Here is a 27,422-nt window from a genome sequence, read left to right on the forward strand (position 1 = left end):
CTCAATCAGAGACAACTAACGACACCTGCCTCTGATTGAGAATCATACCAGGCCAAACGAAAAAACCAACATAGAAAATCGAACATAGATAACCCACCCAACTCACGCCCTGACCATACTAAAACAAAGAAATAACAAAAGAACTAAGGTCAGAACGTGACACTTAGGTTATTCTTGAAAAGGAAGAAGCTAACAAATTAGCAATAAAATCTGAATTGCATGAAATGATTGCTACAATATATATTTTTTAATCCTCCGCCCCATGGCAAAATGTGTAGAATTGCTGCAAACTTGCTTTAAAACGGCTAAGTTTTGTCTACGCCACATGGCAAAATGTGCAGAATTTCTGGAAATGAACTTTGTGATAACAGCTGCTGCAGCCCCTGCAGCCGCTGCAAACTACTGACAAGAAAAGTTATCTAGCTAGACCGTGGGAAAACTACTGCTCGCTATTGCACAGGGACCTGTTGGCCTTCAAGAAGGCAAAAGTTTCCATACATTTTTTGTAAAAAAGGTCCCACTCATTAAGTCAAAATGTGATTGGTTGATTCCAATGTCACTACTAAATTTTGCACTAATACTGTTGAATGGCAGATACCTTTATCTAGCTTTTGATGGCCTAACCAATGGCTGCCTCAGCTAGCTAGATTTATCCAGTGGCTAGATTTATCCAATTGTCATACTTGAGTAAAAGTAAAGATACCTTAAAAGAAAATGACTTGAGTAAAAGTGGAAGTCACCCAGTAAAATACTTCTTGAGTAAGTCTAAAAGTATTTGGTTTTAAATGTACTTAAGTATCAAAATAAATGTAATCGCTAAAATGTACTTAAGTATCAAAAGTTAAAGTATAAATCATTTCAAATTCCTTATTTTAAGCAAACCAGACGGCAAACATTTCTCGATAAATAAAAAAATTGCGGATAGGCAGGGGCACACTTCAACACTCAGACATCATTTACAAATGAAACATTTGTGTTTAGTGAGTCTGCCAGATCAGAGGCAGTAGTGATGACTGGGCATGTTCTCTTGATAAGTGTGTGAATTAGACAATTTTCCTGTCCTGCTAAGCATTCAAAATGTAACTAGTACTTTTGGGTGTCAGGGAAAATGTAAGGAGTAAAAAGTACATTATTTTGTTTAGGAATGTAGTGGAGTAAAAGTTGTCAAAAATAAAAAATAGTAAAGTACAGATACCACACAGACACCAGATACCGCTGGTCTTCAGTGTTAACCATTTCCTACAGAAACTGAAGAGATTAAATCAGAACATATTTGAAAATAATATTATTATTATAATTATTTTATAAATCCTTAGCCCTTCTCTGAAGGCTACGAAGGCCCATTGTTCCCCACTGTGTTTGGATTAGTAATAATTTGTAGAGTGGCTCTATTTTCCCTCAGCATGCATTCATTCTATCTGAATGTCTAAAGAATCTATATGTTGTTCTGAAATATGAACACAGAAATACTGGACATTGTAATCTCTTATTATGGTGGTGATTTGGTAAAATTACAATCATTGTCTTGAATTGGACTCGCATTTTTCTGGTCTCGATCTTGACTCGGTCTCGAACCCCTTGTCCCCCTCCCGGTCTTGGTCTTGACTCGGACTCGATTTGCTCCGGTCTTGGTCTTGAATCAGTCTCGCTTTAGGTGGTCTCGAATACAACATTTACTAGGAATTTGCTTTTATCTCCACATCAGTGGAGATGGATGAAAAGGGACACAGAGAGGAAGTCACTTGAGATGCACCCACAAAGTGTCGGAGTTGGATGCTCTCACTCTGGACTGCAGGTATGTGGCAGGGTCTACAGTCATTCACGGATTACAAAAAGAAAACCAGCCCCGTCGCGGACCAGGAAGTCTTGCTCCCAGACAGACTAAATAACTTCTTTGCTCGCTTTGAGGACAATACAGTGCCACTGACACGGCCCGCTACCAAAACCTGCGGTCTCTCCTTCACTGCAGCCGACGTGAGTAAAACATTTAAACGTGTTAACCCTCGCAAGGCTGCAGGCCCAGACGGCATCCCCAGCCGCGTCCTCAGAGCATGCGCAGACCAGTTGGCTGGTGTGTTTACGGACATATTCAATCAATCCTTATCCCAGTCTGCTGTCCCCACAATAGGGCCACCATTGTTCCTGTTCCCAAGAAAGCTAAGGTAACTGAGCTAAACGACTACCGCCCTGTAGGACTCACTTCCGTCATCATGAAGTGCTTTGAGAGACTAGTCAAGGACCATATCACCTCCACCCTATCTGACACCCTAGACCCACTCCAATTTGTTTACCACCCCAATAGGTCCACAGACAACGCAATCGCAACCACGCTGCACACTGCCCTAACCCATCTGGACAAGAGGAATACCTATGTGATACCTGGGTACTGGACTTCCTGACGGGCCGCCCCCAGGTGGTGAGGGTAGGTAACAACATCTCCACTCCGCTGATCCTCAACACTGGGGCCCCACAAGGGTGCGTTCTGAGCCCTCTCCTGTACTCCCTGTTCACCCACGACTGCGTGGCCATGCATGCCTCCAACTCAATCATCAAGTTTGCAGACGACACTACAGTGGTAGGCTTGATTACCAACAACGACGAGACAGCCTACAGGGAGGATGTGAGTGCCCTCGGAGTGTGGTGTCAGGAAAATAACCTCACACTCCGTCAACAAAACAAAGGAGATGATCGTGGACTTCAGGAAACAGCAGAGGAAGCACCCCCCTATCCACATAAACGGGACAGTAGTGGAGAGGGTAGTAAGTTTTAAGTTCCTCGGCGTACACATCACGGACAAACTGAATTGGTCCACCCACACAGACACCGTTGTGAAGAAGGCGCAGCAGCGCCTCTTCAACCTCAGGAGGCTGAAGAAATTTGGCTTGTCACCAAAAGCACTCACAAACTTYTACAGATGCACAATCGAGAGCATCCTGTCGGGCTGTATCACCACCTGGTACGGCAACTGCTCCGCCCACAACCATAAGGCTCTCCAGAGGGTAGTGAGGTCTGCACAACGCATCACCGGGGGCAAACTATCTGCCCTCCAGGACACCTACACCACCCGATGTAACAGGAAGGCCATAAAGATTATCAAGGACAACAACCACCCGAGCCACTGCCTGTTCACCCCGCTATCATCCAGAAGGTGAGGTCAGTACAGGTGAATCAAAGCAGGGACCGAGAGACTGAAAAACAGCTTCTATCTCAAGGCCATCAGACTGTTTAACAGCCACCACTAACATTGAGTAGCTGCTGCCAACATACTGACTCAAATCCAGCAACTTTAACAATGTAAAAGTTGATGAAAAAAATGTATCASTAGCCACTTTTAACAATGCCACTTCATATAATGTTTACATACCCTACATTACGCATCTCATATGTATATACTGTACTCTATACCATCTACTGCATCTTGCCATCTTGATGTAATACATGTATCACTAGCCACTTTAAACAATGTCACTTTATATAATGTTTACATACCCTACATTACTCATCTCATATGTATATGCTGTACTCGATACCATCTACTGCACCTTGCCTATGCCGTTCTGTACCATCACTCATTCATATATTTTGATGTACATACATGTACTTTACACTTGTGTGTATAAGGTAGTTGCTGTGAAATTGTTAGGTTAGATTACTCGTTGGTTATTACTGCATTGTCGGAACTAGAAGCACAAACATTTCGCTACACTCGCATTAACATCTGCTAACCATGTGTATGGGACAAATAAAATTTGATTTGATTTGAGGATATGCAAGACTCTGCATGTTGCATTGGCATGCAATGGATTGCATATGTATTTGGACTTGTAAGTGATCGGCACTGTGGGTAGAACTTATTTTTAGAGATGCTTCATTACCTGTCCCCAAGCTATAAGGTGTCATCTTCAACTGTTTTACTACGTTGCAAATCAATTGATGTCATAGTTGATACTTGATACACGTCATTTGTAAGTTTTGGGATATCTATACTTGCTTCTGGAAGGGGGGGGGGGGGCTGGGTGGTATCCAAATTAAAGTGTCTGCTTGGTTGGTGGACTGATGGGATGAGGACTAGGCCAAACATGGATTTACCAGGAAAGATGATAGCGAACGATGTGCATGCATGCGGTTGTGGAATTTTAACTCTGTCCAGAAGTTTATGACCATATCCTCCAAGGCTTCTCGACAACCTATAAATTACAGTCGGTAGTCAGGACACAAGGATGCTCTGGCCAACAAACGAGAAAGACATTTCCTGCCGGTAAAGTGGGGAAGGAAATGTTGGTTTAGGATAAGGATGCAACCGTTCATCATTTTTTAAAACGTTTCTTTTCAGGAGGTAATAACTTTTGCCTTTCTTTTTCCTCTATCTTTCTTTTGTTTTCAAGGCCCAGGTGGATCTAGAGGAGAGAAGGGCGACAGAGGAGAGAAAGGAGACAGGGGTCCTTTCGGTCCAAAGGGAGATTCTGGGTCTGAGTCGGGCACACGAGGAGGGGCACGTGGAGAGAAGGTGCAGACTTATTGAATAATTTTAAACAAACAAAATAGATGACGCATTCATACAGTGTACTAATTCAAATTCCATGAAACAACATTGTTGGTCTTAAACTTCAATGAAAAAACATCATGGTGTGTTCAAGATGACAGACCAAAATGTCTATTCATTTTCTATTTATTTTCTATTGAAGTCTATTTTTACAGTACCAAAAGCAGCTCAAGAAGCTCAAGAAGCTTCATGTGCTCTAGRTGCATTAGAACCTGAGTTCAATATCCAAAGAGTGAAGTGAATACAGGATAAACGCTGAGTGTAACAAAACATATTTCGATGACATAGGCTGACCAGGTGAATCCAGGTGAAAGCTCTGATCCCTTATTGATGTCACTTGTTAAATCCACTTCAATCAGTGTAGAGGAATAGGAGGAGATCGGTTAGGGATCTGATCCTTTTTTTTCAGATTTCGCCCAAAATGACATATCTAACTGCCTGTAGCTCAGGAACTGAAGCAAGGATATGCATATTCTTGATACCATTTGAAAGGAAACACTTAAGTTTGTGGAAATGTTAAATTCATGTAGGAGAATATAACACATTAGATCTGGTAAAAGATAATTCAAAGAAAAAAAGTGTTTTTTTGTATTTTTTGTACCATCTTAAAATGCAAGAGAAAGGCCATAATGTATTATTCCAGCACAGGCGCAATTTAGATTTTGCCCACTAGATGGCAGCAGTGTATGTTAAGCATTTTAGACTGATCCAATGAACCATTGCATATATGTCCGAAATGTTGTATCAAGACTGTCCAAATGTGCCTAATTGGTTTATTGATAAATTTTCAAGTTCATAATTGTGCACTCTCCTCAAACAATAGCATGGTATTATTTCACTGTAATAGCTACTGTAAATTGGACAGTGCAGTTAGTTTAAGAAGAATTTAAGCTTTCTGCCCATATCATATATGTTTATGTCCTGGGAAAATGTTTTGTTACTTACAACCTCATGTTAATCACATTAGCCTATGTGGGGACAACCATACCGTGGGGAGGACACTGATCCTGTAGAGGTTAAMGAAGGATTTTTAAGCCTTGAGACAATTGAGACATGGTTTGTGTATGTGTTTGTGCATGTGGGCAAGACCAAAATATTTAAGTGCCTTTGAATGGGATATGGTAGTAGGTGCCAGGCGCACTGGTTTGTGTCAAGAACTGCAACGCTCCTGGGTTTTTCACATGTGTATCAAGAATGGTTCACCACCCAATGGACATCCAGCCAACTTGACACAACTGTGGGAAGCATTGGAGTCAACATGGGATAGCATCCTTGTAGAACGCTTCCGACACTTTGTGGAGTCGAGGGCAAAAAGGGCAAAAAAAACAATACTAGGTTTGTGTTCCTAATGTTTGGTATACTCAGTGTATGTGTTATTTCTTAACCACTTATTCTCAATGCWCAATGTCACAACACTTGCTAGTGTGGAAGGAGGTTTTTTGAAAGAACTAGTATAGGGACCAGGTGAAGCCTGCACCCATAGGTCTTGTTGCTTTCAAACACACCAAAATTGTTTGGTCATGTAGATACTCAAATGTTCTTTTGTGTTTTTTCCTGCAGGGAGTGCCTGGAGAAAAGGGACTGAAGGTATGTTCAAATTATCTATTATTGTCACCTTGTTGTGGTAACAAATACTGTTGAATGCTCCCTCAGGTTTTTTATTTATTGTCTGGTCGAAGACCTTAAGCTCGAAATGTTGCACAATAAAACTGCACGGGCATTCAACAGAAAGCAGGTGTCGGGCTTTTTTAATTGATCTATCTTCGGGCTCCTGAGTGGCGCAGCGGTCTAAGGCACTGCATCTCAGTGCTAGAGGCATCACTACAGACACCCTGGTTCTAATCCAGGCTGTATCACAACCGGCCGTGATTGGGAGTTCCATAGGGCGGCGCACAATTGGTTTGGACGGTGTAGACCGTCATTGTAAAAAAGAATTTGCTCTTAACTGACTTGCCTAGTTAAATAAAGGTTAAATAAAATAAAAGTATTTCTGACTTTACTTTTTGTACCGTGCACCTGCAAGTTACTGGATGTGTGTGTACATTACTTCTTAACCTGTGGTCCAAATAACCACATAATAATGAATGGCACTCCAATTGTCTTGTTCATGTGCTGGTCTTTTGTATTTTATTATCGGTCTCCTCCATACCTTTTTGATATAGCCTCATTATGATTAGTCAATGCATTTTGGTCAAGATGGAGTGACTGAATGTTGAAATTAGTTCACCTCCTGAACTGCGGCAAATTATGACAACTCTCACCATTATCATCTTCTTTATTATCTTTATTTAAAGTCACATTTACATCTGGTATGTGTAGCATGATGTACTAATTACTGTACCCATATTGTTATGAACTACACAACCAGTTTTATTTTATAGAGGTTGTTCCTGAAGCTAACATAATGCTTTCCCGTCTCCATACCAAGATGGTATTCTTTGGAAACAATAAAGATGTATAACTTTTTGAATGTCCTATTGTGTCCGTAGGGAAAAGCAGGCTTCGGATACCCTGGGTCGAAGGGCGACCCCGGCCCCGCTGGTCCCCCCGGACCACCAGGCTCCCCGGGGTCCGCGGCTGAGGTGGTATCACGTGGCGACAGCTCCGGGATTCCGACGGTTGCGGGTCCCAGAGGACCAGCTGGAACTCCGGGACCTGCAGGCCCTGAGGGACCCGCAGGAGCCGCCGGAGAGCCTGTGAGTTGCCTGCCCTGCCCTTCCACCTCCATACCAGCAGAGGGCAATCAATAACAAAGTTATTCAGTCAGCTGTGATCTGATTCTCCATATTTATCCCATTTCACTTGCACACTCCCCGTCATGGATTTAAAAGCATTGGATTGGGGTAAACATTGGTCCGATGGAGTTTCAACCATTGTTAAATCCATTAGAGGGAGTGTGCAAGTGGACACTTCGGGAGAAGTATTGAGAGCCACAGTAGGATGATTTAAGCCTCATGGGTAATCCTATATCTGTGCCTATAGACAACTTCTACCTGGAATAGTGCTTAGCGATTATGGTGACACATCTTAGACCAGGATATCTTATTTTCCCTTCTTGATAATAAATAGCCGTACTTTATTAGACAAGTTGTAATTAATGGATTGCATACATTTGAAAATATAAACTAATGCGAGTGTACTACCATGAGTTTTCCATTCATATAACCTGTACRACCTGTGCGGGTGATCTTAGTGCGTATTGATGGTTTAACGGTGGTCAACAGTGGTTGCAATGAACCTGTTGCGTCATCAAGTTTTAAATCCTTTCCTTTTTGATCAGTGTCGTAGACCATACTTGTAATTATGTTTTATTTTCCTCCTCTTCACAGGGTGATCCTGGTGAAGATGGATCTCAAGTGAGTTGACAAATTAATCAATGTAATTTGAACATTACCATGTAATGGATAACTAGTTGTGCAGTGATAATGGTTTGCCTTAAAGGTGCTACACATAGGATTTATTTAGAATTTTTGCATTGCAATTTCAGAAAATGTCAATAATATATCTGCAGTAATAGTGGAATGATAGTGTTTCACAGTGTTACTTACCTGCCAGTGTTGTGATTAGCTATGATATTCACTTATTGATTCCTACCACCATTCCTACCACCAGAGCGGCATCCAAAATGGGAAAGCTGTTTTGACTTTGTGGCTTGTGTTATCTAGTGGATAAGTGACCAATGTAGAAATCGCTCTGTCATTTCCTGGTCGCTAAAATCCTACACTGTTCTCTCAATTTCAGTTTTGTTAGGTAACAAGCACTGAATAGTGTAGGGAATCATTGTCCCATCTAAATCGCTATGAAATATATTTTCAATAACAAAAAATACTGGTTTTACTGCTGGTTGAAACTATCAAAACCGAAAGTAAAAGGCTCAAGCACGAGGAAATGGGATGCGGTGGAGGGGGAGATTGGTTTTGAATGAAGCCTAGTGCTATTACAATTCACCTAGCTTACACATAGGGGAGAAATTCTAGAGCTGTGTTCGAATACTCATACTAACCACACTAACCGTACTATTGTGATGTAAATTGAGTATGTAGTATGCTTATTGGTCATAGTATGGATATAAACTCATCAAAAAAAGAAACAGCCCTTTTTCAGGACCCTGTCTTTCAAAGATAATTCATAAACATCCAAATAACTTCACAGATCTTCATTGAAAAGGGTTTAAACACTGTTTCCCATGCTTGTTCAATGAACCATAAACAATTAATGAACATGCACCTGTGGAACGGTTGTTAAGACACTAACAGCTTACAGACGGTAGGCAATTAAGGTCACAGTTATGAAAACTTTGGACACTAAAGAGGCCTTTCTACTGACTCTGAAAAACACCAAAAGAAAGATGCCCAGGGTCCCTGCTCATCTGCGTGAATGTGCCTTAGGCATACTGCAAGGATGCATGAGGACTGCAGATGTGGCCAGGGCAATAAATTGCAATGTCCGTACTGTGAGACGCCTAAGACAGCGCTACAGGGAGACAGGATGGACAGCTGATTGTCCTCACATTGGCAGACCACGTGTAACAACACCTGCACAGGATCGGTACATCCAAACATCACACCTGCCGATCCAGGTACAGGATGGCAACAACAACTGCCCGAGATAAACCAGGAACGCACAATCCCTCCATCAGTCTTCAGACTGTCCGCAATAGGCTGAGAGAGACTGGACTAAGGGCTTGTAGGCCTGTTGTAAGGCAGATCCTCACCAGACATCACCGATAACAACAATGGGCACAAACCCACCATCGCTGGACCAGACAGGACTGGCAAAAAGTGCTCTTCACTGACGAGTCACGGTTTTGTCTCACCAGGGGTAATGGCCGGATTCGCGTTTATCGTCAAAGGAACGAGCGTTACACCGAGGCCTGTACTCTGGAGCGGGATTGCTTTGGAGGTGGATGGTCCGTCATTGTCTGGGGCGGTGTGTCACAGCATCATCGGACTGAGCTTGTTGTCATTGCGGGCAATCTCAACGCTGTGCGTTACAGGGAAGACATCCTCCTCCCTCATGTGGTACCCTTCYTGCAGGCCGATCCTGACAATGCCACCAGCCATACTGCTCGTTCGGTGTGAATCCCTGCAAGACAGGAATGTCAGTGTTCTGCCATGGCCAGCGAAGAGCCCGGATTTCTCCCATTGAGCACGTCTGGGACATGTTGGATCGGAGGGTGAGGGCTAGGGCCATTCCCCCAGAAATGTACGGGAACTTGCAGGTGCCGTGGTGGAAGACTGGGGTAACATCTCACAACAAGACGGGCAAATCTGGTGCAGTCCATGAGGAGGAGATGCGCTGCAGTACTTAATGCAGCTGGTGGCCACACCAGATACTGACTGTTACTTTTGATTTTGACCCCCTTTTTTCAGGGACACGTTATTACATTTCTGTTAGTCACATGTCTGTGGAACTGTTCAATTTATGTCCAGTTATTGAATCTTGTTATGTTCATACAAATATTTACACATGTTAAGTTTGCTGAAAATAAACGCAGTTGACGTGAGAGACTTTTCTTTTTTGCTGAGTTTAGTTAGTAAGCCAAACATCCCTGACATCCCGGACATCGTACTAAATTCGCCAAAATACGAAGTATACAAGCAGTGGATACGATTTCTGTGCTTTTAGGGCCCGTAATGCAATTCTTCAGAAAATGGGCATGGCTTCACAAGGTTTTCAGATTTGAAGAAAATGGCGAAAAAATGCATCCGATGTCCGACGAGAGCGTATACAAATTCATTGCCTTAACTAATTATGACAAATGTTAAGAAAATGTTAAGCAATGTAATAAAGTAACGACTTTTAAATAAGTTACATGACAATTTGTTAGCTACGCTATCCTTACGAACCACATAGCATATCATTACAGTTGGCTACTAATACAAATACATTGTCGAACTTGCCAGTATATTAACTATATGCTAACTAACTGCTACCCAACGTTTATCGACTTGATTATTCACGTCATTCTTAGGGTAGCTAAGTGGTATAGTTTGTGCGTTCTCAATGGACATTGTAATTCTGGCTATCTACTCGATTTCGAGTGTGCCAGAGTGCAGAATAACTGATGAATTTACGAACGCTCAACACCCATTGAATATGGCCGGTATCAATAAACATCTGCAAAAAAAGCGGAATTACATTTTTGCCAGCAGCACAGTTAGTCACTAATGCTCTGGATAACATGAAAACAGCCTAACCAGCTCTGCTAGGGGTGAGTAAAATGGTCAGAGTGAGGTGTTCTCTCATTTGTATCTGGAAGTACAGTAGCTAGCAATTTAGCCAGTTAGCTTGGGTGCTTGACTGCTGTTGTGAGGGCAGAACGCTCTGTTCAACCCTACTCCTCGGCCAGAGCGTCCAGTGTGCGCTCTGAATGCTCCGAAAGCGAAACGCTCTGAATTCGAACTGACAATCTGACAAATGCTCTGAACTTACGAGCGCACTCTGCACTCCAGATTTGAATTTAGGGAACACCACCCAGAAATTGCAAAACGATGTCTAGCTAGTTATTTCTTATGCTAGCAAGCTAGCAAGAGGTTGCATATCAACAGCATCAACTTCCGGTAGACAGGCGAAGCGCTAGTACGCTCAACTGAAGGGATACCGCTCGTTTACAGTATACTAAAATTAGCTAATAGAATGTAGTATATACTCATTAAGTATGTAGTATACAGTATGCTATTATGGGTATTCAAACACAGCTTAGGTGTAGCATCTTTAAGTACCAGTACTTGTATTTCTCAAGATACTAGTCAGCTCTCTGCTCTGTCTCTTACCCAGGGCCTTGTTGGACCGCCAGGCTTCCCTGGAACCCCAGGAGACTCTGGGCTCAAAGGAGAGAAGGTACTAAATGCTGTCATGTCATGACATTGTTGTATTGAGAAGCTGGCATAATGTAGCCTGGTCCCAGATCTTTTTGTTCTGTATAACCAACTCTTATGGTCGTTTGGCACGACACTGAACATAGGAGTTAGCAAGAAAACACAAGCAGATCTGGGACCTGGCTAGGGATTATCCAGCAGTCGTCAGTTGCAGTCTATTATCTGTGGATTGCCCTCCCCAATGAGTCAAAGACCAGTGTCAGCATGAGCGGGGGATCAATCCAGTTCAGAAAAAGTCAAAGACTTATTGATTGAAATGTTTCGAACGCCGCTTCAGATCTTGTGTAAATAAACACATGACCATATTGAGATGTACCCCTTGTTTGTGTCCCAAATTGCACCCTTTTCCCTTTATAGTACGCTACTTGGGCTCTAGTCAAAAGTAGTGTACTATGAAGGGAATAGGCAGCCATTCGGTGCGCAGCCCATAGCTAGGTTATTCAATACAAGTTTATTTGTCCCCTTAGGGCAATTACTAGCTAATTACTAATGCAGTCAATCGTTCATGTGTGTCTGCTCCACAGGGTGACCGTGGTGAGGGCCAGCCGGGCCCCAGTGGACCTCCCGGACCCCCAGGACTCCCAGCGCCATCCAGTCATGACCGGCCGGTGAGTCCACATTGACCTCAGTCATTTGAGCCAAAGTTCTAGTTATGTATTTTCCACAACCACTTGCAGCTAGCAAAGGACACTGAAACCAACACAACAGGGTTGTTGATACCAAAAAATTGTCRGTTGAGATCAGCAAATCATATTTTAGCTCAATTATTTCAGATGGGAAGAAGGGGCCAAGAGAGCTACTGTAGTTGTGGAGCACATGACTTCTATGATGTGTGTGAGCTATTTCACCTTCTTTGTTTCAGACCTTTGTGGACATGGAAGGCTCTGGGTTCCCTGACTTGGAGACTCTTCGGGTAGGTCCACTTTTCTTATATTGGCTCCAGTCGTTAAGCAAAAGGGCCATAGATTGCCTTGTCATCCTACACTGGTTCAGGTGCAGTTGTTAGGGGTGTAGGGTCAATTTGCCCCTAGATGCTGGTCTTGGGTCATTTTTTTAGCATTTTCCCAACTAATGGTTAAGATTAGAATTGGGGGAAGGGAAGMTGATCCTACAGCTGCACCTAGGGGAAACTTCATCCCGGAGCGTTGTTAGGGCTCCACTACACCTGTATAAACAACCCAAACTCAGTACAGATTGTTTTATGTATTCGCCTGACAAAACGCACAGCGTCCTACCTCAAATTGGAACCCGACTTGAGCTGTGAAATGCATTTGAAGGAATTTGGAAAGGCCTTGATTTACTTAGCCGATGTCAAGCTGAAACTATTACAAACTGGGGTTCATGGATGTCCGTCAGCAGTTTACTCTTACAAAAATGTATTCATTTATTTATTTTAATTGGACTAAATTGACTGAGAATTGTACATTATTTTTTGCAGCAACAAACTGGGAGAACAGTTGCAGAGGGAGGAGAGGAGTTGAATGGGCTAAAATGAAGTATGCAACAGTCATGATTCATGATGTATTCTCTGTGTATTTTCTGGGGTGGTAGGGACTGCCTGGTTTGCCCGGCCCGCCTGGACTCCCCGGGGCCCCAGGTCCTGCCATTGTTGGCACAGGGCTCTCTAGCTCGTTTGGCCCCCGAGGTCCCCCAGGACAAGATGGTGCCCCTGGTCAACCGGTAGGTCCTCAGGAGATGGACCCTTCTCTCCGTTTGTTTACCTTTCATGTTACATACCACAGTGGAACCATAATAGTCATAAGCGTTTGATTGTGTTTTTATCCATGATTATTTGGAAAGGATGTGCTGTGCTTTATCATAATGTAAGAGGGAAGGTGACCTATCTGCAGTAAAAGGACTGTATGAGTAATCAATTGACCCACCACACTGCTGATACAGTGTGCAAAGTGTAATGATTATGATGATGATTAAGTTAATAAACATAATATTAAGTCCTAAACTTGTGCTTTGTAGGGGTTACCCGGCCGACCTGGTACTGATGGTCGCCCAGCAGTTGCAGGGGCCAGGGGAGAGAAGGTGACTGAAAAAACACAAATTATTCTAATGATCAAGTTCTTTCCATCTCTTCATCATGGCTTCTTGTGTCATTACCAAATGGCATCATTGATTGTTTTCTGAAGATAAGTACCTATGGGACTTGAATGGGATCAATTCAAGTTGATCGCSTCTACATTCAGAGTTCCAATCTACTGTGGAGATAGCCTGCAGAGTTCTGTAATACTATCCAGGTCTATGCCCAAACAGTTCGAGCTTCTACTTTTAAAAATCCATCACTCCAGAAAACATCCCTCACTGTTAATGCTTGTTATAGACCCACCTCAGCTCCCAGCTGTGCCCTGGACACCATATGTGAATTGATTGCCCCCCATCTATCGTCAGAGTTCGTACTGTTAGGTGACCTAAACTGGGATATGCTTAACACCCCGGCCATCCTACAATCTAAACTAGATGCCCTCAATCTCACACAAATGATCAGTGAACCTACCAGGTACAACCCCAAATCCGTAAACATGGGCACCCTCATAGATATCATTCTGACCAACTTGCCCTCGAAATACACCTGTTTTCAACCAGGATCTCAGCGATCACTGCCTCATTGCCTGCGTCCGTTATGGGTCCGCGGTCAAACGACCACCACTCATCACTGTCAAATGCTCCCTAAAACACTTCTGCACGCAGGCCTTTCTAATCGACCTGGCCCGGGTATCCTGGATGGATATTGACCTCATCCCGTCAGTAGAGGATGCCTGGTTGTTCTTTAAAAGTCCTTTCCTCACCATCTTAAATAAGCATGCCCCTTTCAAAAAATGTAGAACTAAGAACAGATATAGCCCTTAGTTCACTCCAGACTTGACTCCCCTTGACCAGCACAAAACATCCAGTGGCGTACTGCACTAGCATCGAATGCTGCGGGTGATTCCTTGATCCACCTCTACGCAGACGACACCAGTCTGAATACATCTGGCCCTTCTTTGGACACTGTGTTAACTAACCTACAAACGAGCTTCAATGCCATACAGCACTCCTTCCGTGGCCTCCAACTGCTCTTAAATACAAGTAAAACGAAATGCATGCTCTTTAACCGATCGCTGCCCGCACCCGCCTGCCCGATTAACATCACTACTCTGGACGGTTCTGACTTAGAATATGTGGACAACTATAAATACCTAGGTGTCTGGCTAGACTGTAAACTCTCCTTCCAGACTCATATTAAGCATCTCCAATCGAAAATTAAATCTAGAATCGGCTTCCTATTTCGCAACAAAGCCTCCTTCACTCATGCTGCCAAACATACCCTCGTAAAACGGACTATCCTACCGATCCTTGACTTCGGCGATGTCATTTACAAAATAGCCTCCAACACTCTACTCAGCAAATTGGATGCAGTATATCACAGTGCCATCTGTTTTGTCACCAAAGCCCCATATACTACCCACCACTGCGACCTGTATGCTTTCGTTGGCTGGTCCTCGCTACATATTCGTCGCCAAACCCACTGGCTCCAGGTCATCTATAAGTCTTTTCTAGGTAAAACTCTGCCTTATCTCAGCTCACCTTCACCATAGTAACACCCACCCTTAGCACACACTCCAGCAGGTATATTTCACTGGTCATCCCCAAAGCCAACACCTTCGTTGGCCGCCTTTCCTTCCAGTTCTCTGCTGCCAATGACTGGAGCGAATTGCAAAAATCACTGAAGTTGGAGACTCATATCTTCCTCACTTACTTTAAGCATCAGCTGTCAGATCAGATGACCGATCGCTGCAGCTGTACACAGCCCATCTGTAAATAGCCCATCCAACCAACTACCTACCTCATCCCATATTGTTTTTCTGCTCTTTTGCACACCAGTATTTCTACTTGCACATCCTCATCTGCACATCTATCACTCCAGTGTGAATTGCTAAATTGTAATTACTTCGCCACTATGGCCTATTTATTGCCTTACCTCCTTACTTCATTTGCACACGCTGGATACAGATTTTTCTATTGTGCTATTGACTGTACATTTGTGTTGTTGTTTTTGTCGCACTGCTTTTGCTTCATCTTGGCCAGGTCGCAGTTGTAATTGAGAACTTGTTCTCAACTGGCCTACCTGGTTAAATAAATGTTAAATTTAAAAATGTAAAAATTCCACCTCTACAGGGTGACCCAGGTGAACTCGGTCTTCCGGGAGCAGTCGGCGCAAAGGTGTGTACCGAGCCTTTTACTTTACTTTGTCAAAGACTCCATTGAAAACACAGAAGTCAGATTTGAAAACATACAGTATTCTGCAAGGGCTCAAGCTTTTGCTCTATTCTTCTCTTCCTCCATCCAGCAAAGCTCCTCCTCCTACTTTCCTAGCTATCTCTCCAACCTGTTATCTTCCTACTGTACGTCATCTTCCTCCCCTAGACCTGCCAATATGCAGCAGGTACCAGGTACCAGGTCCCCAGCATGGGAGTGTGGACGTTCTGTGTCTCTAAGGCATGGTTGTGTTCATTAGGCACCAAACAGACTAAAACAGGGAGGGGCTTCCTGAACTTTCCTTGWAGAAGGTTTAAAAAAAAAATGATGTTGGGTGCCCTAATGAACACGACCCAGGTATATCTTACTCACACTTCCCTGAAGAGCTACTGGATGCACAGGCTTTCATTCCAAATGCTTGCACACCCAGTAGCTCTCCAAGACCAGAATTGGTGACCSTTGATTTTGTGCTGTACTAAATGTAGTTTTAAAACCATGTTAAGAATGTGGAATGCCTAAAATTAATCAATTTAGCATGTGTGTATGAACTGTAGTGCTGACCCAATTTAGTTGACTGGTCGATTGTTTGGTCGAAAGGCTGTTGGTTGATTGAGATTTCTTTAGTCGAGCAGTAGCAAAGAAAATTATAGTTTTTATTGTGTACAAGACACCTGTCTGATTCGGGCCTGTCCATCACTCTGACACACGCTACTGAAATTGAATATGGCTATATCACATAAGAACAATGGTGCAACACTAATGAAACGTTTTATAACAAATGGGCTTTCTCCCACGTTGGATAGCGGTCGCTGTCTGCGGTTCTGAAACATCAGTGCTCTGTTGAATAGGTACCTTTTCCTAGACCATGTTGCTATGTGCATCATATCAAAGTTACCCAGTATATTGGTGTTGAGAACAATGCAGTGGCGTTAGGAGACGAGAAAACAGCCCTTGCCTTAATTGTCTAAGAAAATTAAAGGAGAGAGGAAACCCCAATATATTTAAGTCTATAATCAACAGCCTAACTGTTAAATGTGCCTGGCTTTATAAATCATCCATACAGTGCATTCGGAAAGTATTCAGACCACTTGCCTTTTTCCACATTTTGTTACGTTACAGCCTTTTTCTAAAATGAATAAAAACATTATTTCTCCTCATCAATCTACCCCACAATACCTCATAATGACAAAGCAAATTTTGAGTTTCATAGCAAAGGGTCTGAATACTTAAGTAAGATGTTTCTGTTTTTATATTTAATACATTTGCACAAATTTCTAAAAACCTGTTTTCACTTTGTTATTATGGGTTTTGTGTTTAGATTGATGAGAAAAAAAKATATTTTATCCATTGTAGAATAAGGCTGTAACGTAACAAAATGTACATACATTGAAGGGGTCTGAGAACTTCCCGAATGCATTGTATCTACAGAAATAAGACAATTCCTGTTTGTGTAGCCTACTGATTCCGTGAGCACCGAGCCTCACGCATCCACAAAATGTTGGATAAACAATTTCACAAATTTGTCTGTTTTTAATCTTTGCTATGCTGTGATAAAGGATTTACTTTTTTTTAACAGCTTCTCTGGTATTACTTACACTTTATTTTGTGTTATTTACACTGTTCAAGTTGTCCCAAAAATTATATTTATAAWAATATTAACACTCCTTTATCCTTCTTGTTCTTATTATTATAATTATTATTATTTAACCACCATCGTGCTGTAGGCCTAGGACCGCATCCTGTTTATTTCTTAATTAACTTATTTAGGCCTATATTTCAGTATTTATACAGTCTACTGTATCAATCAATCATTAATTTGTTAATGTCGTCACACAGCATACGAGTCATTCATGATTTGAAATGCAATCGAGCATTTTAGTTTTAAAATAAAACAGCAAAGCGACCTTGAAAAGGCTAATTAGCGTGAACGATAAATAAACCGTTACATGACAGCAATTGCATTCACAAATACATGCAACTGTTTTTAGTCTGCTGAAGTAAAGGCTTTCCAAAAAAAAGGCATTACAACAGGCTCTCTGGTACGGTTATCATTTATTTTGCATTGTTTACATTGTTCCAAATGGTCAGAAGAATTATATTGTAATCTAACAGCACCTGTTTTTCCATTTTTCTGTCACATGTGTTATGGTGTTCGGAGTTTGTTATAACCAATTTATAGATGTGATTATGATATGCTATAGGTCAGGGCCTATTGGTCACGTGCATGCGATGCATACATTTGTCACWTAAAGAGAGCAATTTCGTGTGATTTCAGTAACAGAACTTTCAGTCAGAAATAGCTGTAATTATGTTGCAGCTACAGGAACACAGACAGCGCAATAAACTCTGTCGATGTTCTGCTGTGGTCGCCTCAGCAGGGAGGAGAGACAACAGGTGCTAGTCACACAGTCACTCGCTGTTAAAAATACACAGCACAGCAAGTCTGAGCCCAGCCCAGCACAAATCAATTGTGGTCGGACTCGCTGTAGTCATTTAAAGCGCCAGACAAACTCTGTGCATATAGTCGTCGATATATATTGTCTATATATGGAAAAATACACGTTTTACATTTTCGACCAATCGATTGGTTGAAAGAACAGACGACTTTCGCCGACCAAGGTTTTGTTGTCTGGGACAGTCCTAATGAACTCTAAGTCATGTTTCAGGCTAGGGGACTATTTCAACTGTCCAATGACCGTATCGGCAGTTGGTCAGTTTCTCCTAATGTTGCTTAGATTGCCCTACAATGTGATTAATACCTGTGTGAAGTGTGTCCTACTAGTACACTCTTAGAAAAGAAGGTGCTATCTAGAACCTAACAGGGTTGTTTGGCTGTCCCCATAAGAGAACCCTTTGAATAAATATTGGGTTAGGGTCTGTTATTTCCACAGAGGGTTCTACATGAAACCAAAAAGGGTTCTACCTGGACCCAAAAATAGTTATCTATGGGGGACAGCCGAATAACCATTTTTGAACCCTTTTTTTCCAAAGTGTGTGGTTCGGATGGCTCATCAATATGATATTGACTGTTTTTTAATCTTGACCTTCATCCCATTCCACAGGGCGCACAGGGATTGACTGGCATCCCTGGTCAGCCAGGACAGGGCGGATTGGCTGGCCTTCCTGGACCAATGGGACCAGTGGGACAACCCGGGCCGCCAGGACCCCCCGGACCAAGCTATCACGCTGGCTTTGTGAGTCCCCATGAGAGATGGGTTTCGCTATCTCAATGGTCTTTACGATGCATGATTACTAATGCCCAATGTTAATACTGAGTGTTTCTTAGTATCACAAGAATCTCACTAGCTTGTCAAACGATCTGTAAACATTACCCAGTGTAAAACGAATTCTGCATCAACGTTCAGATTTACATTTTATTGATCAGTTTTAGTACAACAATAGTTTTTGGTAGTGATGCACCGATATGACATTTTTGGCCGATACCGATATCCAATATTTTCCTTGCCCAAAAAAACAATGCCAATAACCGATATTAATTTTTTTTGCTGCCTTTTAAGCATTCTAGTACAGTTAAATAGTTAACACACACACATGGACGCAGCGGTCTAAGRCACTGTATCTCAGTGTAAGAGGCATCACTACAGTCCCTGGTTCGAATCCAGGCTGTATCACAGCCGGTGGTTATTGGTAGTCTCATAGGGCGGCGCACAATTGGGCCGGCGTCATCCGGGTTTGACCGGGGTAGGCCGTCATTGTAAATCAGAATTTGTTCTTAACTGACTTGCCTAGTTAAATAAAGGTTACACACACACCTACACACACACACACACACACACACACACACACACACAAACAAACACTAACCAAAAAGTTATTTTGTTGGCATTTATGTATGTCCCCATTACCAGTAAAACATAATCTAAACCTATTTCTTTAATTTACTTGCTGTGCTGTTTCGTTGTTCATTTGTTCCGTTGTTTCATTCTCAACCAGGATTTCTATGGAACACGGTTTGGGTCTTTGCTAAGGAACGCCATTTGGGTCTTTGCGTGTCAAAAAAGATAACACGATTTGACGTGTCAAATAAGATTGTTGACCAATCAGGACCTGAATATGACTGCACGTCACAAAATCATTTAACGCATTCATAAAAATGTTACGTAGTTATTACACTTTGATTACACTATCACTCGTATTTCATATGTCACAACAAGTCATCGACACGTATGCTATGATACTGGTAAAGTGGCGAAACGACATAATCTGTTTCAGTAGCTATAGTTAGCTAGCTAATTATATAGCTAGGTGTCATCATCTAAAATAAYCCTAATTTTATGACAGTTCTTATTTGATGATTAATGGTGGTCGGACCCATCAATGTGAAGCTAGCCACAATAAGGATTAGCCACAATAATGGTCTTTGCGGTTAGCCTTCAAAATAAAAGTATGGCATAATTCTACTATTTGTATATATTTGCATCACTGTCAATTACATACTTTTATTTGGAAGGCAAACCGCAAATTCCACTATTGTGCCAAATCCTTATTGTGGCTAGCTTCACAACACAAAACCCGGTCCGGTCGAGCCTGACTAGCCAAATGAAGCTAGCTGGCTGCTTATAATGTTAGCTTTGGGCAACTTGGTTAAGTAGCTGGCGCTAGCTGTTTATTTTCATGAACTGATGTTCAATTTCAATAGGCGAACAACAAGTGGCAACCTAGCTAATACTTACTCACAAGGATTCCTAAATCATTGCTAAAAATAATGAAAATGACTGCAGTTTCTACTGGTCATCGTTTTCAGGCTGGTTGTATTGTGCTAGCTAGGTACCAAGCTAAAGCTAGCTACCCCAGAAGTTGCTGTCAAAGAAATTATGCTTCATTACCAACGCGGTATTGTAAGCACATCGTTCGTGGCTCGTGTTTGCTTTTTGCAGCCTTTTTTGTTCAGCTTTGACAGCGCTACTGTATGTTTTTTGACACGCAAAGACCCAAAAGGAGTTCCATAGTATGTATGTCGTGAAGCTAATAGCTGTGACGCTATTACTGTGTAACTCCGGTAGGGCAACATCTGAAAAATAGTGCACTTGGTAGTGTGTACCAGTTCTCGAACAGTCGGCGAAAGCCAACATCACCTACGATAGAGAACGGTTGATTGCCAAGGGAAATGGACAGTAGGCACATATCCTGTCTTCTCTTCAGAGCCAGGTCTGCCTATGGCGACCTCACTCAGTAGCAAGGCTATGATCAATGAGTCTGTACATAGTCAAGTATTTTCTAATTTTGGGTCAGTCACAGTGGTCAGGTATTATGCCACTGTGTACTTTCTGTTTAGGGCCAGATAGCATTCCAATTTGCTCTGTGTTTTGGTTGATTCTTTCCAGTGTGTCAAATAGTTATCTTGTTGCTTTCTCATAATTTGGTTGGGTCTAATTGTGTTGCTGGCATGGGGGTTTGTTTGTRTTTGAACAGAGCCCCAGAACCAGCTGGCTGAGGGGACTTTTCTCTAGGTTAATCTCTTTGTAGGTGAGGGCTTTGTGGTGGAATGTGTGGGCATCGCAACCTTTTAGGTGGTTATAGAATTTGACAGCTCTTTTCTGGATTTTGATAACTAGCGGGTATAGTCCTAATTCTGCTCTACATGCATTGTTTGGGGTTTTGTGTTGTATATTTTTGCAGAATTCCAATTTGATGTTTGTCCCATTTAGTGAATTATTGGTTGGTGAGTAGACCCCAGACCTCACAACCATAGAGAAATGGGTTCTTTAACTGGTTGAAGTATTTTTAGCCAGATCGTAATTGGAATGTTGARTTTTATTTTCCTTTTGATGGCATAGAAGGCTCTACTTGCCTTGTCTCTTAGATCTTTCACAGCCTTGTGGAAGTTACCTGTGGTGTTGATGTTTAGATATAATTATTTGTGTGCTCTAGGGCAACAGTGTCTAGATAGAATTTGTATTTGTTGTCCTGGCAAATTGACTTGTTTTGGAACATAATTTTTTGGGCTTACTGAGATTCACTATCAGAGCCCAAGTCTGACAGAATCTGTGCAGAAGACCTAGGTGCTGCTGTAGACCCACCATGGTTGGGACAGAAGCACCAGATCATAAACAAACAGTAGACATTTGATTTCCGAGTCCAGTAGGGTGAGGCTGGGTGCTGCAGACTAATCTAGTGCCCTCGCCAATTCATTGATATACATGTTGAAGAGGGTGGGGCTCAAGCTGCGTCCCTGTCTCACCCCACGGCCCTAAGGAAATAAATCARTGTTTTTTGCCTATATTAACTGCAGACTTGTTGTTTGTGGACATTCATTTTATAATGTCATATGTTTCTCTTCCAACACAGATTTCCATCAATTTGTATAGCAGACCTTTATGCCAAATTGAGTAAAAAGCTTCTTTAAAATCAACAAAGCATGAGATGATGTTGATTTTGTTTTTGTTTGTTTGTCAATTGGTAAGAAGGACATTGTTTTCACTGAGGACATTTTGGAGTCTGCTGTTGATACTGCAGACAATTTTTTTGAGATTACTGTTGACACAGATTCCACAGTAATTATTGGGGTCAAATYTGTCTCCWCTTTTGTGGATTGGGGTGACCAGATCTTGGTTCCAAATATTGGGGAAGATCCTAGAGTTGAGGATAATGTTGTGAAGGTTTGTAAATTATCATGTTTTTGTTCTTAGTTATATGTCCAAAAAGGTTGGAGAAGTGGTTTATCCATACATCTACATTTTTGGATAGGTAGCTCGTTTGTTTAGTGTGTTCCAAATTTCCCAGAATGAATTTGATTCTATGGATTCTTCAATCACATTGAGCTGTTTTCTGACATGCTGATATTTTGACATGCTGATCCTTCATTTTTCTTAGTGTATTTTTGGAATGTTTTAGTTTTTCCTCATGGTGAAGGCGTAAACTAAGATTTTCTGGGTCTGTGTTTTTGGATGGATAGGTTTCTACATTTATTTCTAAGGTTTTTGCATTCTTCATCAAACCATGTCTCATTCTTAGGTTTTATGCTTGAATAAAATGTTATATGTTAGCTGATAGCAATAGGAAGCATGAACAATATATTTGACTAGGTTTACACCTTCACCTCCACACATTTCTTGTTAACAAACTAGAGTTTTGGCAAGTCGGTTGGGACATCTAATTTGTGCATGACACAAGTAATTTTTCCAATAATTGTTTACAGACAGATTATTTCACTTATAATTCAATGTATCACAATTCCAGTGAGTAAGAAGTTTGCATACGCTAAGTTGACAGTGCCTTTAAACAGCTTGGAAAACTCCAGAAAAATTKTATGGCTTTAGAAGCTTCTGATAGGTTAATTGACATAATTTCAGTCAATTGGAGATGTACGTGTGGATGTATTTCAAGGCCTACCTTCAAACTCAGTGCCTCTTTGCTTGACATCATTGGAAAATCAAAATAAATCAGCCAAGACCTCAGAAAACAAATTGTAGACCTCCACAAGTCTGTTCATCCTTGGGAGCAATTTCCAAATGCCTGAAGGTACCACGTTCATCTGTACAAACAATAGTACGCAAGTATAAACACCATGGGACCACGCAGCCGTCATACCGCTCAGGAAGGAGAMRCGTTCTGTCTCCTAGAGATGAACRTACTTTSGTGCGAAAAGTKCAAATCAATCCCAGAACAACAGCAAAGGACCTTGTGAAGATGCTGGAGGAAACAGGTAYAAAAGTATCTATATCCACAGTAAAACGAGTCCTATATCGACATAACTTGAAAGGCCGCTCAGCAAGGAAGAAGCCACTGCTCCAAAACCACCATAAAAAAGCCAGACTACGGTTCGCAACTGCACATGGGAACAAATATCGTACTTTTTGAAGAAATGTCCTCTGGTCTGATGAAACAAAAATAGAACTGTTTGGCCATAATGACCATTGTTATGTTTGGAGGAAAAAGGGGGAGGCTTGCAAGTCGAAGAACACCATCCCAACCGTGAAACACGGGGGTGACAGCATCATGGTGTGGGGGTGCTTTGCTGCAGGAGGGACTGGGGCACTTCAGAAAATAGATGGTATCATGAGGCAGGGAAATTATGTGGATATGTTGAAGCCACATCTCAAGACATGAGTCAGGAAGCTAAAGCTTGATCACAAATGGGTCTTCCAAATGGATAATGACCCCAAGCATACTTCCAAAGTTGTGGCAAAATGGCTTAAGGACAACAAAGTCAAGGTTTTGGAGTGGCCATCACAAAGCCCTGACCTCAATCCCATAGAAAATGTGTGGGCAGAACTGAAAAAGCGTGTGCGAGCAAGGAGGCCTACAAACCTGACTCAGTTACACCAGCTCTGTCAGGAGGAATGGGCCAGAATTCAGCCAATTTATTGTGGGAAGCTTGTGGAAGGCTACCCAAAACATTTGACCCAAGTTAAACGCAATTCTACCAAATACTAATTGAGTGTATGTAAACTTCTGACCCATTGGGAATGTGATGAAAGAAATATAATCTGAAATAAATCATTCTCTCTACTATAATTCTGACATTTCACATTCTCAAAATAAAGTGTTGATCCTAACTGACCTAAGACAGGGCATTTTTAACCGGATTAAATTTCAGGAATTTGGCTAAGGTGTATGTAAACTTCCGACTTCAACTGTACATATGAGAAGAGTAATATAGGATATGTAGACATTATTAAAGTGGCGTTATTTAAAGTGACTAGTGATACCTTTTTTTAATCCATTTATTACATTTGTTAAAGTGGCCAGAGATTGGAGATGGTATGTTGGCAGCAGCCACTCTATGTTAGTGATGGCTGTTTAACAGTCTGATGGCCTTGAGATAGAAGCTGTTTATCAGTCTCTCGGTCCCAGCTTTGATGCACCTGTTCTGACCTCGCCTTCTGGATGATAGCGGGGTGAACAGGCAGTGGCTCGGGTGGTTGTTGTCCTTGATGATCTTTTTGGCCTTCCTGTGACATCGTGTGCTGTAGGTGTCCTGGAGGGCAGGTAGTTTGCGCTGTTGCGCCTTCTTCACCACACTGTCTGTGTGGGTGGATCATTTCAGATTGTCAGTGATGTGTACGCAGAGAAACTTAATCCTTTCCACCTTCTCCACTACTGTCCCGTCGATGTGGATGGGTGGATGCTCCCTCTGCTGTTTCCTGAAGTCCACGATCATCTCCTTTGTTTTGTTGACGTTGAGTGAGAGGTTATTTTCCTGACACCACACTCTGAGGGCCTTCACCTCCTTCCGAGTAGGCCATCTCGTCGTTGTTGGTAATCAAGCCTACCACTGTAGTGTCGTCTGCGAACTTGATGATTGAGTTGGATGCGTGCAGCCCTCTCCTGTACTCCCTGCTCACCCACGACCATTCAGTCGTGGGTGAGCAGGGAGTACAGGAGAGGGCTGAGAACCCTTGTGTGGCCCCAGTKTTGAGGACCCAGTTGCACGGGGCGGGGTCAAGACCCAGGGTCTCAAGCTTAATTATGAGTTTGGAGGGTAGTATGGTGTTGAATGCTGAGCTGTTGTCAATGAACAGTGTTCTTACATAGGTATTCCTCTTGTCCAGATAGGATAGGGCAGTGTGATGGTGATTGCATTATCTGTGGACCTATTGGGGCGGTAAGCAAATTGGAGTGGGTATCAGGTAGGGTGGAGGTGATATGATCCTTGACTAGTCTTTCGAAGCACTTCATTACATTTACATTTAAGTCATTTAGCAGACGCTCTTATCCAGAGCGACTTACAAATTGGTGCATTCACCTTATGATATCCAGTGGAACAACCACTTTACAATAGTGCATCTAACTCTTTTAAGGGGGGGGGGGTTAGAAGGATTACTTTATCCTATCCTAGGTATTTCATGATGACAGAAGTGAGTGCAATGCGGCGATAGTCATTTAGTTCAGTTGCCTTAGCTTTCTTGGGAACAGGAACAATGGTGACCATCTTGAAGCATGTGGGCACAGCCGACTGGGATAGGGATTGATTGATTATGTCCGTAAACACACCAGCCAGCTGGTCTGCACATGCTCTGAGGACACGGCTAGGGATGCAGTCTGGGACGGTAGCCTTGCAAGGGTTAATACATTTCAATGTTTTACTCACATTGGCCACRGTGAAGGAGAGCCCACAGGCTTTRGTAATGGGCCTTGTCAGTGGCACTGTATTGTTCTCAAAGTGAGCAGAGAAGTTGTTTAATTTGTCTGGAAGCAAGACGTTGATATCCTCGACGGGGCTGGTTTTCTTTTTGTAATCCGTTTTTGACTGTAGACCCTGCCACGTACATCTCGTGTTTGAGCCGTTGAATTGCGACTCTACTTTGTCTCTATACTGAAGCTTTGCTTGTTTGATTGCTTTGCGGAGGGAATAGCTACACTGGTTGTATTCGGTCATGTTTCCAGTCGCCTTGCCAAAATTAATAGTGGTGGTTCGCACTTTCAGTTTTGCGCAAATGCTGCCATCAATCCACGGTTTCTGGTTAGGGAAGGTTTTAATAGTCACAGTGGGTACAACATCACCGATGCTCTTGCTAATTAACTCGCTCACCTATTCACCGTATACATCAATGTTGTTGTCTGAGGCTACCTGGAACATATCCCATTCCACGTGATCGAAGCAATCTTGAAACGTGGAATCCGATTGGTCAGACCAGCATTAGATAGATCTTAGCACTGGCGTTTCCTGTTTTAGTTTCTGTCTATAGGTTGGGTGCAACAAAATTGAGTCATGGTCAGATTTTCTGAAGGGAAGGCAGGGGAGGGCTTTGTATGCATCGCAGAAGTTAGAGTAGCAATGGTCCAGAAGGCTACCAGCTCGTGTTGCTCATTCGATATGCTGATATAATTTAGGAAGCCTTGTTCTCAGATTAGCTTTGTTAAAATTCCCAGCTACAATAAATGCAGCCGCAGGATTTATGGTTTCCAGTTTACATAGAGTCCAGTGAAGTTCTTTCAGGGCCGTCAATGTATCTGCTTTGGGGGTGATATACACGGCTGTGACTATAATAGAAGAGAATTCTCTTGGTAGATAATGCGGTCGGCATTTGATTGTAAGGAATTCTAGGTCAGGTGAACAAAAGGACTTGAGTTTATGTATGTTGTTATAATTACACCATGAGTTGTTAATCATAAGGCATACACCCCCGCCTTCTTCTTACCAGAGAGATTTTTTTATTCTGTCGGCGCGATGCGTGAAGGAACCGGGTGGCTGTACCGACTCTGACAACATATCCCGAGTGAGCCATGTTTCCGTGAAACAGAGAATGTTTCAATCTCTGATGTCTCTGGAAGGCAAAATTTCATCCACCTTGTTGTCTAGAGATTGGACATTGGCGAGTAATATGTTCGGAAGCGGTGGATGGTGTGCTCGCCTTCTAAGTCTGACCAATAGGCCGCTCCGCTTCCAAATGTATGTACGATAAGTTGACTCTCTGTCTCTCTCTCTATTTATTGTTCCCCACCCCCTTTCCATTGTGTAACAAGCCGTCATATCATGTCAGTTCACTAGGTGTCTTTTATCTCATGTAAGTGTGAATGGGTATTCTGTGTTATTATTTAGTTAGTTAGTAAATAAATAATTTAGCCTATTTGTCTATTGCTGATTCATCAATGAAGTTAGGGTTCTTGCAGATATCAAGGAGTATGCGACATTTAGAAAGAGACTGATATGAGGTAATAATAATTAATAATTGACTGTTATTGATGTAAGAGCTATCTATATATCTTTAGAGTTTAAGTTGGGAGATAGTAACTCGTTAAACAACTTTTCCCATGGTGCCCCAAATTGCTAATGAGTTACATTT

The 27,422-nt window shown here is 42.2% G+C and overlaps 1 protein-coding gene across 4 annotated transcripts in view; it reads left to right on the forward strand.

The window, feature by feature from the left end:
• The window catches only part of LOC111959381 (collagen alpha-1(XVIII) chain), a 203,910-nt gene that overhangs the window by 134,596 nt on the left and 41,892 nt on the right, over positions 1-27,422 (forward strand). For 3 of the 4 annotated variants that reach the window (XM_070437697.1, XM_070437696.1, XM_070437695.1), the window contains 12 exons: positions 4,386-4,507; positions 6,104-6,130; positions 7,033-7,239; positions 7,873-7,899; positions 11,324-11,386; positions 11,949-12,032; positions 12,287-12,337; positions 12,976-13,104; positions 13,399-13,461; positions 15,592-15,636; positions 15,764-15,859; positions 18,735-18,866. In XM_070437697.1, coding sequence (XP_070293798.1) covers positions 4,386-4,507; positions 6,104-6,130; positions 7,033-7,239; positions 7,873-7,899; positions 11,324-11,386; positions 11,949-12,032; positions 12,287-12,337; positions 12,976-13,104; positions 13,399-13,461; positions 15,592-15,636; positions 15,764-15,859; positions 18,735-18,866 — 1,046 coding nt within the window. The remainder of the gene's footprint in view (positions 1-4,385; positions 4,508-6,103; positions 6,131-7,032; positions 7,240-7,872; positions 7,900-11,323; positions 11,387-11,948; positions 12,033-12,286; positions 12,338-12,975; positions 13,105-13,398; positions 13,462-15,591; positions 15,637-15,763; positions 15,860-18,734; positions 18,867-27,422) is intronic. The other variant, XM_023980888.2, reaches the window with a different exon arrangement.

This window comes from Salvelinus sp. IW2-2015, linkage group LG36, assembly GCF_002910315.2.
Source record: "Salvelinus sp. IW2-2015 linkage group LG36, ASM291031v2, whole genome shotgun sequence".
Taxonomy (NCBI): Eukaryota; Metazoa; Chordata; class Actinopteri; order Salmoniformes; family Salmonidae; genus Salvelinus; species Salvelinus sp. IW2-2015.